Source organism: Gymnoscopelus braueri (genome assembly GCF_963280865.1).
Source record: "Gymnoscopelus braueri genome assembly, chromosome: 15".
In the NCBI taxonomy this organism is placed as follows: Eukaryota; Metazoa; Chordata; class Actinopteri; order Myctophiformes; family Myctophidae; genus Gymnoscopelus; species Gymnoscopelus braueri.
In genome coordinates, this window is record NC_137620.1 from 39,526,642 (window position 1) to 39,541,486 (window position 14,845).

At 43.9% G+C, this 14,845-nt stretch overlaps 1 protein-coding gene across 1 annotated transcript in view; it reads left to right on the forward strand.

Moving 5' to 3' along the window:
* Nucleotides 1–14,845, forward strand: part of nhsl2 (NHS-like 2) — a 202,508-nt gene that overhangs the window by 161,280 nt on the left and 26,383 nt on the right. The window contains 2 exon segments of the mRNA XM_080452004.1: nt 1,036–1,178; nt 5,022–5,274. Coding sequence (XP_080308130.1) covers nt 1,036–1,178; nt 5,022–5,274 — 396 coding nt within the window.

Below are 14,845 nucleotides of genomic sequence, written 5' to 3' on the forward strand. Positions count from 1 at the left end.
GTTTGAGTGCATGGAGAAAGGGGGGCGGGGAATGGGTATTGGGGCAAAGGAATGGCTAGTAAGGGGGAGTGTGTGTGTGTGTGTGTGTGTGTGTGTGTGTGTGTGTGTGTGTGTGTGTGTGTGTGTGTGTGTGTGTGTGTGTGTGTGTGTGTGGAATCTGTTTACAATGGCCTGAGGGAGAGTCCTGTGAGCTGCCAGAGAGAGAGAGTAGAATGAGCCAATGGGACACAGCAGCGCAGAGAGAGAGAGAGCGGAGCACAGCAGAGAGAGAGGGAACCAGTAAGTAACAGAGTGAGTGACACAGAGAGCGAGGCGAAGAGAAAGACAGAGAGAGAGAGGAGAAAAGTACACAGTGAAGTAGTAGGGGAGAGAGAGAGAAAGAGAGACAGAGAGAGAGGTAGAGGAGCAATGATGGCTGTGCGTAGCAGAGGATTAACAGACAACTGAAGCAGCGCTGCAAGGTTTGTCACATGAGACAGAGTGGAGAGACTGCAGGGTCTGGCAACGCTCTGCTCTCTCCACCATGCAAATGACATCTCTGCCCTGTGTGTGTGTGTGTGTGTGTGTGTGTGTGTGTGTGTGTGTGTGTGTGTGTGCCGCAGACACTTGAAGACTCACACTACTGTAGCTCTGACTCATTTATTTATGTTTTTCTCTTGTGTGCGACTGTGGGCAAAAACACGTACCTGTGTGTGTGTGCCAAAATGTGTACTGTGCGCACCTGTGTGTGTGTGTGTGTGTGTGTGTGTGTGTGTGTGTGTGTGTGTGGGGGGGGGGGGGGGGGTGTTTTGGCTTGTTGTTTTGGTGTCTGTGTGGTTGTATGCAAATTGCATGCTGGTTTTGTCGCATGTCATGTTGTGTGTGTGTGGGCGTTATTTAATGTGGCAAAGCTTTTACTGTAAGTCAAGTCTAACAAAGATCTTTTCTTTGTGTGTGTGTGTGTGGTGTGTCTGTGCATGGTGTGTGTGTGTGTGTGTGTGTGTGTGTGTGTGTGTGTGTGTGTGTGTGTGTGTGTGTGTGTGTGTGCGTGTGCAGACTTTGAGGAGCAGCTGTACGACACCAAGCTAACGGGCCAGACGTTCAGACACCCGTCCTCACAGAGTTCAGACGACGTCTCCACATCGCTCAGCCGCTCGCCTGTGTCCCTTTGCAACAAGAGACCTGACTTCATCTTCCTGGTAAACACATGCACACACACACACACACACACACATGCTGCATGCATGCATGGTTTACTGGAGTATTTCCATTCATCAGTGGTGGAAAAAGCACTCAAATGTTTTACTTAAGTAAAAGTATCAGTACTGCAGTGTAGAAATACTCTGTTACAAGTAAATGTAAGGTATTAAAAGTTTGCTTGAGTAAAAGTACAAAAGTATTGGTATCAAAGTGTACTTGCGCGCTCGCTCGCTCACACACACATAGCCTACACCACTGTTTCCCAAGCAGTGGGTCGGGACCAATGTTTGGGTCACGGATACATTTTTTTATGGGTCGTGAGTTTCCTACATAAAAAAATAAATACATATATATATATATATATTTCAAAAAATGAAAAAAAGTTTAAACAAAAAAACTTTTCATAAATTAAAAAACAATTCCATCATTTTCCAAATGTTGTGAGTTGTGAGGGTCCCGGACAAACACAATGTCTCTTTTGGGGTCTTTACTTGAGCTAAAAAAGTTTTGGGAACCACTGGCCTATACACACACACACTCCCTTTCTGCCCCGTCGACTCTTTCCCTCTTTTATCCGTTAGTTAATGCACTGCCCACACCTCTCCTCCATCTTCTTCCCACAGTGCTATATAGTTCTGCTCCTCTGCTCTGAATTAAATCACCATTTTCTCATTCTTGGCAGCATCTAAGCACCTTTTGTGTCAAATGAACAAAGTCCTATTTTGGACTTAAGGTTGTAGCCAACTCTCTCCACTCATCCGAACCTCTCTCAGTTTCCTCTCTCTCTCTCTCTCTCTCTCTCTCTCTCTCTCTATCTCTCTATCTCTCTATCTATCTATCTATCTATCTATCTATCTATCTATCTATCTATCTATCTATCTATCTATCTATCTATCTATCTATCTATCTCTCTCTCTCTCAGTGGTGTAAAGTAACTAAGTACATTTACTCAAGTGTACATTGTACTTATGTAAAATCTTTAGGTGCTTTTACTTTACTGGAGTATTCCCAATTGTCTATACTTTTACTTTTACTCCACTACAATTATTTGAAAACTTTAGTTACTAGTTACTTTGCAGATATAAATTATTACATTATAAAACATACATTAACCACTTTAGCCCTATTTTATACCTAGGCTATTTGAAAATATCCGATCTACAAGCTCACAACGCGTCACAATCGTGAGCTTGTAGATCCGCTACTTTCAAACATTTTAGTACTTTTACTTTTGGTACTTTAAGCACATTTTGATGCCATTACTTTTGTTCTATTACTCAAGTGAACTTTGAATTCCGGAGTTTGCAGTATTGATACTTTTACTTAAAGTAAAACATTTGAGTACTTTTTCCACCACTGCTCTCTCTAATGAGGAAAGCAGAAGGAGCGCCGAGGCGATTTCTTGGTGCACTGTGTCTGTGGACCTGAAGGCCTTTTGCTCTGCAGAGCTGTCAAATGACTGTCGCTCCATGTAATAGGCTATAGCCTCCATAAAACTATACAGTGCACTTATATAGCTATAGTTGTGGGATGAGTTCCACTGGCTGTAGCTGAATACTAGGATGAATTTACCAGACCTCATTGCTGGATTCTGCAGGCTCTGGCTGAGTTTTTAGGATGATGTTACCAGACCATGGCCGTATTCGGCCATCACTTTAATGAAGTCCTAGGATGATACAAGAACATGGCTGTATTCTGTCCCTCACACATCATTCTGGGAGGATTTTTATTAGACCGTGCCCTGCAATTAGTGTCAATTAGTGTCTGGGTATAGCCCAGGGTTCGATCCCAGGCACCGCCAACCTCAGTGTATGAGTAGCACGGCCTCGGTGCGGCAAGTCGTGTGGTATAAGCTCTACTGGGAGCTGAACGATGGTATAGGTGTGGCGCTCCACCTCAGCAATCCATCTCCCTAGGGCAGTGGTTCTCAAACTTTTTCATGTCAAGGACCCCCAAATTGACACTTATTAGCCCACGGACCCCCATTTGAAAAGATAAGCCATCAGGGACCCCAATAAGAGAAGGTTTTTACGGCTCTCTAGCAGTGATTCTCAATCATTTTAATTTCAAGGACCCCCAGTTTGACATGCATTAGGCTACGGACCCCCATTTAATGGCATTTATACCTCTGGGACCCCAATTTATATTATAAAATCAATGTTAATGTAACTCTGAGAGTGTACAAATGAAACCAAATGGACCCGTTAGGGTCCATTTGGTTCCATTTGTACACTCTCAGAGTTACAGAACCATAAGGGTCCATTTGGTTCCTATCCATCATTTAGCTGGGGACCCCCTGGAACCGCCTCAAGTACCCCTGGGGGTCCCCGGATCCAACTTTGAGAACCAATGCCCTAGGGGGTCTAGCGCATTGTAACGGGGATACTCCCGCGCGTTCTTGGCCGATACTGACAACAAGCCTCTCCGACCCTACTTACTTATGGCTGTTTTCTTTTCTAATTCCAGAGTAATTTGGCTGATAGGATGTTTGTGCTTTGCTGTGCGTTGCATTCTGCTGGGTTTTTAACAGATTCTAGATCTATTTTGTTGCATGACGGCTGTTTTACCACTATAGCTGGAATTCTAGAATGAATTGACATCGCAGTGACTGTGATTTCCACTGGTCTAATGTTGTACTGCTTTTTCTCGTGGCTTGTTAATTTGACGGGGATGTGCCTTTTTCTGCATAACTCTTGACAGATGGCAGGCGTTGTAAGTGCAATATCAGCTTACTCTCTCACCCTGCAGTTGTCATCTCCAAACTTTAAAAGCATCCAATTGAGCCAAGCGAGCAGATATTTTGAGTTATGGCTCATCTTTTCTAAATCATTATCGTTCTCCTCTTTAACATCTTCTATACCATTGGTTCTCAAAGTGGGGTCCGGGGACCCCCAGTGGTACTTGAGGGGGTTCCAGGGGGTCCCCAACTTAATGATGGATAGGAACCAAATGGACCCTGATGGGTCTGTAACTTTGAGAGTGTACAAATGGAACCAAATGGACCCTAATGGGTCCATTTGGTTCCATTTGTACACTCTCAGACTCAGAGTTAAATTAACTTTGATTTGACTATATAAATTGGGGTCCCAGGGATAGAAATGCCATTAAATGGGGGTCCGTAGCCTAATGCATGTCAAACTGGGGGTCCTTGATATTAACATTTTTACAGCTAGAGCCGTCAAAATCTTCTCTTATTGGGGTCCCTGGCATATCTTTTCAAATGGGGGTCCACGGGCTAATAAGTGTCAATTTGGGGGTCCTTGACATGAAAAAGTTTGAGAACCACTGTTCTATACTATACCATCCCTCTCGTCTCATCTGAACTCAGTTGTCCCTTTTTAGAGCCGGAAACTAAACAGCTTTGTGGATAAAATATCGGACACCTTTAGGTTTACAGAGCTACGGTTATAGCTAACCGTCTGTTTCCTGTCCTGTCCTGTCCTGTCCCCTCTACTGTCCCCTGTCTCCCTTTGTCCATGTTAATAAGTCCTTCTGTCTGTCGCAACAACTGATTTCGGTCATTTGGATTTCCATAGAAGCCAGCATGTCTTCTATGGAAGCATGCCACACACCGAAAATAGCAGATCTACAAGCTCATAGTGTGGCACCAAGTGCCGCACTATGAGCTTGTAGATCTTCTATTTTTTGAAAAATCTTGAATCTTGCACTCGGTGCAAGATTCTTGCACTTTTTGAAAAATATTGAATCTTGCACTCGGTGCCGCGCTATGAGCTTGTAGATCTGCTATTTTTGAATAGCCAAAGAAATAAAAAAATGACAATGTTTTCCCGGTCTTACTGGGATAACGTTGACCTGATTGCTCCTCTTTCTCTCTCTTTCAGCCCGCGTCCAAACAGCTCTACGACGATGAGACCGCCTCCTCCGTGTTCGGGCTGAGGGGCGTCGCCAACCCGTCTCCCTCCCCTTCCCCCTCCCCCTGTGGGTCGGACCACCGCCCCCCGGTGGCATGGAGCAGTAACAACAGCGGCAGCAGCAGCGCCACCACCCCCACCACGGGACCCCCTGTAGCGGACAAGCCTCGCTGGCACCTGGGAAGACGGACGCCCGCCCACCTGATACCGCTGGACGTCACAGGTAACGTAGTACGCGCGAGCACACACGCACACGGCGCGCACACACACACACACACACACACACACACACACGCACACACACACACACAAACACGCACTCTCGTGAGTTAGCCACTTAAAGGAGTAGTTCACCCAAAACAATCAACATATTTTCAATCAATTACACACCCCAAGAAGCCTTCAATTCATGGAGAATTTTATTTTTTTGTCGCATTCCTGAGCTAATAATTTGATGACCGGTCAATAGAGGACTCAGAAGGAGAGTCCCCCGGTCATCAAATTATTAGCTAGGAATGCAACAAAAACAAAAAAATCTCCATGAATTCAAGGCATTAGAACTCTCTAGAGCAGGGGTCTTCAACGCGGTCAGGCCAGGGACCCCCAAGTTGATGGGGAGATGGAGCAGGGACCCCCTACCTCTTATTAAGTTCTCAGGTTGTCTGTCTGTCTGTCAGTCTGTACGGCCATACATTGGTACAGTATGTATGTGCATCTGTCCGTCCGTCCGTCCGTATGTACATAAGTCCCATTCTCGTGAATGCGACATCTCAGTCCAATTGGACTCGAAGATGAACTGATTAGAAGCAGGTGGTCAAAAGGTCAAGGTCACTGTGACCTTTTGAGTACAGGTGTGCCTTAGGGATTTTGACTTATACTCCTTGGTGTGCTTTGTGCACATGCTACTCATACGCTGAGCCCGGGATCGAACCCATGACCTTGTGGTCCAAAAAGGCGACTGACTTGAGCTACACCGGACACAAAAACCTGTGCTTGAAAAGCACCGCTTTAGATGCTCACACATGCTTTGTTTATCTTCAGGACTTGAAGGACTTGAAAGCCATTAAACAATGCAGTTTCAAACCTCAATGGGTAGAGTTTACTTTTCATACAAACAAACAAACAAAAAGAAACCCTGCAATGTCTAAAATGGACCATAATCTCACCACTTCTGTGACAACAGTAATTTTCCTGTTGACAGGATATAATGTGCTCCAGTAGTCCTGGTTATTGCTCTGGGGTTTTTGCAGAGCAGTATAATGGACCATAAAGAGCGAAAACCATGATTGTTGGTAAAAACCGCCCCCATCTGCAGATGTAATGATTATAGACCTCCAGATCTCTGTTGCAATATTGCAGCTTACAGCAGTGGTTCTCAAACCTTTTCATGTCAAGGACCCCCAAAATGATATGTATTTTGGCCGCGGTGGACCCCCATCTAAAAATATTTTGTTCCAGGGACAACCAAGAAGCAAAGATTTGAGTTACAAATGTTCGCTTAAAAAAATATATATATATATATATATTCAAAGGTCTGCAAAATATTCACGAGCCAAAGTATAAAAGGTTAAAATTATTGTGATTCTATATTAACCCATTGAGACCTGAAGCCGATTCTACAAATGTCTTCTAACAGTTTTCTGAAAAACATATGTTTCTATATCAGTGGTGCTCAAGCTTTTTCATATCAAGGACCCCCAAAATGATATGTATTTGGCCGCCGACCCCCATCTCAAAATGTTTGGTTCCAGGGACCCCCAGAAGCAAAGATTTGAGTTAAAATGTTCGCTTTAAAACAATTTATATTCAAAGATTTGCACACATTTTCACGATTTTTCTAAAATAGCCAAAGGTGTAACATAATCATAATCAAGAAGTGACACAGATGCGTTCCAGGTCTTAAAGGGTTAACACATTTTACTGGGGACTCTCTGGAACCCCTGGGGGTCCCCCGGACCCCACTTTGAGAATCAATGACTTACAGGACTCATTTATGCAACATTACATTGCTAAACATATTAACATAATAAAATAACTAATGGAGTCTAAAAAATAGTAGTTGGAATGGATTCAGCACCCCCACAAACCCAGAATTAGACATCCCACAAGCTCATATACAGTAACAATTTCTATTGTTTTGGCCAGGCCCTCTACTGTAGGTACCGCAACTTTGATTGGCTCCCACTAAGTTTCCCAGAGGAGTTGGGTTGGAACTAATTGAAAGGTATTAGTAGACATCTTTATGAACACATTGGTGAAGAAAACTAATTGTAAGCATTTATTTTACAGATGGCTAAACAGATTGGCATAATAATAATTGGTAACAAATGTGATTATATTGTAATAGCAGCACTGATATGCACACCAGCATGCCCACAGTACTGTGTGATCACTTTAAGAATAGTTTCATTAATTATCCTTGACCCTCCAGACACCTTGTTTGTTCAGTTAAGTGCAATATTGGCTGAGATGGCTGAGGGAAAATTAGATTTTTCGATAATGGCGGCACCAATTTGCATAAAAATGGTAGATGGGACATTTTGACAACTTTTTAACATAGCTCCTCATTTTCAGCACATTTTGTCCAGTCAGGAAACATCAGAAGTATATATCCGGGGGGGGGGGGGGGGGGTGGGGGGTGCATCAAACACCCTTCTTCCCACTAGACTACATCATATTGAATCAAGCAACTGTGATGTGAGGTGCTGCGCACAAATGTCAGAATAGTTTTTTTAAAAGTGAAATTCCCCAGGCCCTCGGGCAGTGGTGTAAATTAACTAAGTACATTTACTCAAGTACTGTACTTAAGTACAATTTTGAGGTACTTTGACTTTACTGGAGTATTTCCAATTGTCTATACTATAGACCATATTCACACGGCGGCCATATTGGAATTTAACATTGAAAGTGCCGCCACCCGGGGTGGCTACTTTCATTGACTTCATAGAAACATGGCCGCCGTGTGAATATGGTCTATTACTTCTACTCCACTACATCTCAGAGGCAAATATTGTACTTTTACTCCACTACAATTATTTGAACACTTTAGTTACTAGTTACTTTGCAGATATAAATTACATTACATTATAAAACATACATTAACCACTTCAGCCCTATTTTATACCTAGGCTATTTGAAAATAGCAGATCTACAAGCTCACAACGCGTCGCATCGCGACGCGTTGTGAGCTTGTAGATCTGCTATTTTCAAACATTTTAGTATTTTAACTTTTGGTACTTTAAGTACATTTTGATACCAATACTTTGGTACTTTTACTCAAGTCAATTTTGAATTCCGGACTTTTACTCGTAACGGAGTACTTTTACATTGCAGTATTGATAGTTTTACTTAAGTTAAACCATTTGAGTACTTTTTCCACCACTGCCTCGGCCTCGGGTGGTTCAGGGATAAAGTACCTGCCCCACCACCGCGTATTCCGGGGGTTCAAATCCGGCTTTATCGAGCGTCTACACGAACACAATTGGCCCGTGTTCGGGGGAGGGAAGCCGGGGGAGGAGGGAGATATTTGTCACCGCACGTAGTCCTACGGGCTGGGGCGGCACCTGTCAGCAGGGAGTGTTGGGCGGGAGGAGTATAGGAACGGAGGCTCTACGCCCTCCCGGCGGGGGCTCCTCGCTGGGAGGTGATGACAACACACAGAAATGTGTGTGAGGAGGAGGAATTAAGTGGCATGACGACTAAATTTGGGGAGAATAATGGGCCAAAAAGCCATTCGGAAGCATTCTGCAGAAATATGATATTATGCTAATAGGCTACATAGGGCTGAGCTTTAAAACTGGTAGCTAACATCATCTCTGCTGCTTGACATTAGCAGCTGGTGTCAGAAAGCATGTTGGTGTTTTGTCAGACACACAGTCCCAGCTGAGACCGCTTTTAGCTTAAAGGCAGAAACACCATGTTTCTGCACGGCTTACACTCTGCATCAGCAGTCTGTGTGTGTGTGTGCGCGTGTGTGTGTGTGTGTGTGTGTGTGTGTGCATGTGTCTGTTCTGACAGGCTTGTTAGTATGCTGTGGTCATCTTTTCTATGCTGTGGTCATCTTTTCCAACATCATACTGACAGGCCTGCTCTGCTCCTCTGCGTTGTTTACTTTTGTGTGTGTGTGTGTGTGTGTGTGTGTGTGTGTGTGTGTGTGTGTGTGGTGTGTCTGTCTGTGTGTGTGATCCCACTGGTTTCTGGCATAGCAACTGCTTTGTCACTGGGAGTCTCTGCCTTCGTCTCGCCATTTCTCATGTCCTCTTTCTCTCTCTCTCTCTCTCCTCTCTTCTCTGTCTCTCTCTCCTCTCTTCTCTCCTCTGTCTCTCCCTCCTCACTCCCTCTTTCGTTCCATCTTTTCGCCTCCTCGTTTCTCTCCATCCTTTCCCTCCCCCTCTCTCTCTCTCTCTCTCTCCATCCCCTGCTATCTTGTTAATTTCATATCTCGACGTCCCCCCTGCACACCTGCTCTCTGTTAGTGCTGCATCTGTCTATCCATCACATGTTGATCACTTTGTCTTCCCCCTCTCCCTCTCTCTCTCTCTCTGTGTAGCAGTAGAAAGTCAGCCATGTTGCTGTATACTTGTGGCATTCTAGTACGGGACTTGCCATGAGGAGAGAGAGAGAGAGAGAGAGAGAGAGAGAGAGAGAGAGAGGAGAGAGAGAGAGAGAGAGAGAGGAGAGAGGAGAGAGAGAGAAGAGAGAGAGAGAGGAGAGAGAGAGAGAGAGAGAGAGAGAGAGAGACGGAGAGAAGAGAGAGAGAGAGAGGAGAGAGAGAGAGAGAGAGAGGAGGAGAGAGAGATATGGAAGAAAAAGAAGAAAGCACCACATGGAATACGAGAGCAACAATACTGAAACAGGGGAGGCTGAGAACGAGTGAGAGTCTCTCCTCTCTCTCTCCATCACTAGAACAGCAAACAGGTAGCCTAAGCACCCGGCGCTAGCTGTTGCCATGGCGACCAGCCACTTTTCTTGCCTCCCTTCTCTCTAAAAAAAAACACTGGCAGAGGAGAGAGAGAGAGAGTCTGTTATAGACTAATGTACTTCTTGTTTGAGTTATAGAACAAATCACACGGCCAGTGGGCTTAGAGGAAAAGACAGTAGAAGGATTGAGGGAAGACTGAAACGACAGACAGACAGACAGACAGACAGACAGACAGACAGACAGACAGACAGACAGACAGACACATAGGGTTGGGACCCGGGAACCGGTTCTTTTTTCCAACCCGGTTCCGAGATTTGAGAACCGAAACCGGTTCCATCGTATTTGGCATTAAAGGTTCCCGCAAGCGGTTCTCATCTGTCTTCATTTGGCTCAGCTGTGTGCATGCTGCTAGAGACTGTGTTGACATCACGCCAAAGTGTGTGTGTGTGGGGCATTTGTATCATTGAATTTGAGTCTATTATGTACTTGTATATTATAAGTATAATGGATGTCAGAAAAAGAAAGAATATTAGGAATCGGGAATTGGAATCGTTAGGAACCGGAATCGTTAGGAACCGGAATCGTTAAGAGGGAATCGGAACCGTTAAAATCCTAACGAGTCCCAACCCTACGTGACACACAGACAGACAGACGGACGGACGGACGGACGGTATACAGAAACGGAGAGAAGGGAGTTTGGACAACAAAGGATAATGAAAGAACATTTTGTCCCTCTTCTCTCTCTCTCTCTCTCTCTCTCTCTCTCTCTCTCTCCTCTCTCTCTCTCTTCTCTCTCTCTTGCTGTCTCTCCCTCTGATCTGGGTATTATAATGGGGCCAGCCATGGGAACGTGGACAGAACCAGTACAGAGAGCACACTGGACCAGCTACAGCCAGCCCTGGTTTTGTTGTTAATGACCGTTGGCCGCGTCTCTCCACGTTATCTTCACACGTCTGTTGGCCTACATGTGTCATTCCGTCCATATCAGGATGACGGACAGAAAGGACAGAGTTCAGAGGAGGGCAACGCACACCAGTCCCTTAACCCGTTAAAACTCTTGGGATTTTAGAATAGTGGTTCTCAAAAAATAGCAGATGTACAAGCTCACAGCGTGTCACTTCGTGCCGCACTGCGAGCTTGTACATCTGCTATTTTTTTTAAAATCGTGAAAAGTGAACATTTTTTTACACAAATCTTCTCCTCTGAGGTGGGGGGGGGGGAGTCGCTGGCACAAAACGTTTTCAGATATGGGGTGGTCTGCAGTCAGATACGGGGTGTGTCTGCAGTCAAATACATATAATTTTTGTGGTCCTTGGCACGAACGATTTTAGAGAACTTACTGGTTTAGAGGGCGTTTGTAGAATCGGGCCTTATCGGGTCTTAATGGCTCATCATATAGCTTCAGTGCCAATATCTTAATATTTATCAATGGACGAGAGAGATTTAAAAACAAAGCCATCGTGCCGCCAGACAGACAGACAGACAGACAGACAGACAGACAGACAGACAGACAGACAGACAGTGAGCTTGTAAATCGTCAGTTTTCATTGCACGACTCCGTTGTGTGTGACGAAGTATAAATTGGGCTACAGACGGACGGACGGGACGGACGGACAGGCTTGATTGTTTGAAATAATACACCCAGAGAAAAAAGAAGTATCCGAGTTGGCTCCATTAACCTTGGTGTATTTGGGCACATTTTTAAAACCTGTTAAAATGTAAAATAGTCCCCTTGACTTCCATCGTAAAGTTAAATATTGCCAAAAGTATAAAACATAATTATGTGGAAAGAAATAGTGGAGTTACTTCTGTGGCCTAACTCAGTGGTTCTCAAACTTTTTCATGTCAAGGACCCCCAAATTGACACTTATTAGCCCACGGGACCCCCATTTGAAAATATATGCTAAAGACCCCCACAAGAGAAGATTGTTTACGACTCTAGCAGTGATTTTCAACCATTTTAATTTCAAGGACCCCCAGTTTGACATGTATTAGGCTACGGACCCCTATTTAATGGGATTTCTATCTCTGGGATCCAATTTATATTGTAAAATCAATGTTAATGTAACTCTGAGAGTGTACAAATGGAAACCAAATGGACCCGTTAGGGTCCATTTGTACACTCTCTGAGTTACAGACCTGTAAGGGTCAATTTGGTTCCTAACTATATATCATTTTGCTGGGGACCCCCTGGGAACTCCCTCAAGGGACCCCTCGGGGTCCCCCGGACCCCACTTTGAGAACCAATGGCCTAACTGGTCTGATGTGTGCTGATCAGTCCGGCGGTTTGTGAGATTAGCTCCAGACACACACACACACCACACCACACACACACACACACACACACACACACACACACAAGCTCACAAGCTCACAATGCATTGTGAACTTGTCTATTTTCACAATTGTCATGCGACGGAAGTATATAGGGCTTAAGTAGTCAAGATAGCAGACAAACTCAGAGACACACAGACAGGCAGACAGACAGACAGGACAGGTAACTCACTGTGTGACTGTGAATGTATCCGTATAAAGCAATAGTAGAGAGAGATTACACAGACAGACAGAAAAGAGGGATTCCACACAGCGTGGTGAATATCAATGGAGCTCCAACCTTGGTCGGTAATCCCTGGGGGCGGTGGCTTTGAACGTGATTCTTTGGCTCTCCCCTGGAATGTGAGTTTAAACAGGGTCTCCACATCACCGGGACAAATCCTTTTGGGGTCCATTGTTGAGCCAGATCCACGTGAAAATCCTCCTGGGAGAGACGGATTGTCCAGGGTGACAGACACAGAGGGAGAGGGAGAGAGAGAGAGAGAGGGATTAATTGTTTCAATCAGTCAGTGTTGTAAAGTAACTAGGTACATTTACTCAAGTACTGTACTTAAGTACAATGTTGAGGTATTTTTACTTTCTTCAGTATTTCCAATTTTCAGTACTTTTACTTCTACTCCACTACATCTCAGAGGCAAATGTTGTACTTTTACTCCACTTCAATTATTTGAAAACTTTAGTTACTAGTTACTTTGTAGATTTTTGATTATTATCACAAAACATGCATTAACCACTTCAGCCCTATATATATTTCGGCCCTTTGAAAATAGCAGATCTACAAGCTCACAATGCGCATTGTGAGCTTGTAGATCTGCTATTTTCATAAGATTATCATACATTTTGAACTTGGGATTTGAAATGGGACATTCTGCATAATGTGTACTTTCTACTTTCGATGCCAATACTTTTGTACTTCTACTCAAGTGAAATTTTGAATACAGGACATTTACTTGTAACAGAGTATTTCTACATTGCAGTATCGTTACTTTTACTTAAGTAAAACATTGTTATACTTTTTCCACCACTGCAATCAGTGAAACCGACTACTGTCTGCAACACACTATTTATTATCGTTGCTGTCAGGTGGAAACCTTATATGTCCAAGATCATTCATTTTGCTTTTGTAAAGTACTGTAGTGGAAATAGCCAATCTACAAGCTCACAGATCTGCCGTTTTCACTGCTTTTGCGTGACTCTCTTGAATGATGATGAAGGGCAGTGGTTCTCAAACCAGGGGTCCTTGAGGAGGTTCCAGGGGGTCCCCAGCTATTTGGTTTTAATATGGTATCACAATCATTTTAATTCTTTTATCCATATTTTGCTATTTCTGAACAATTTTTGAAAAATCTTGAACAAAACAAATCTTCTCTTGTGGGGGTCCCTGGCGCAAAACATTTTCAGATGGGGGGGTCTGTGGTTAAATATTTTTTTTTGGGGAACTAACTGATTTAGAAGGCATTTGTAGTCGAATCGACCGTTAATGGCGATACATGGGGTTTTTACACTGGGCTGAAGGAGAGAGACTCCGCCTCGGTCGGAATGTTTGTTGTCTGAGCGGCGTGCACGGATCGCGGGTGTGTTTAGAAACGATTGGACTTGCGATCATAATGAAAACAAAATAATTGTGCATTTTTTAAAAGTTATAAAAAACACTAAATCGCTGGCAGTGGGCAAACACAGCCAGAAATAAGTCTGGCAGGGAATGAGTTAATAGGTTAATAACTCATTAAAACTGAAAGAAAAAATATGAAGTAAAAAATTTAAACATTCCAAACTGTAATAACCCTGATGAGGAGATGGAGGGAGCTCCAGATGGTAGCATATCTTTTGAAAATGGTTTCTATTGATGCTGAATGGATGGGACTGAATGGCACCATTACAGTGAGTGAGTCATCACTCCATGTCTAGTGCTGAACACGGCCAATGTGATGGATATGTGTTTTATTAATGGAAGCACAGGGGCAAAGCAAGGACGCAAAGCACTGTCTGCATGCCTACCACAGCATAATAAGCAGACAGACAGAGAGAGAGAGAGGGGGGGGATGGACGCGACATACCAAAGCCTATACCGCTTGTGCTACAGTATAACCACGCCCGCGTTTGTGACGAATGCGGAACTGTCTCTCGTCTACAACAACTGCGGACAATGTTTTTTGCAGAGCGAGCTAAAGAGAGCGATTCGCTGTGCCGAACGTTGCGAAGTTCGCTTGAGCCGAGTCAGCGCCGTTTGAGTGTCCCGGGTTTCTGAGAAAGATTGTGCAACCTGCAGACTGTATTTGAACAATATGCTTTGGTGACAGACCTTTTGTAAAGCACATGATTTTTGTGGTGAACAAAATCTTAAATTGTATTGTGCTGTTGGTATCGAATTTGAGAAACTTCTGTAGCACTCTGAGATTTCTTGTAAATGTAAAGTGCGTTATAAATAAAATCCATTATTATTATTATTATTATTATTGGCACAGAATCGTAAATCATGTTTTGGGGTGATCGTTTGCCCCAACTGCCACTCAAAGTGGCTACTGGCCAATCACAGTGC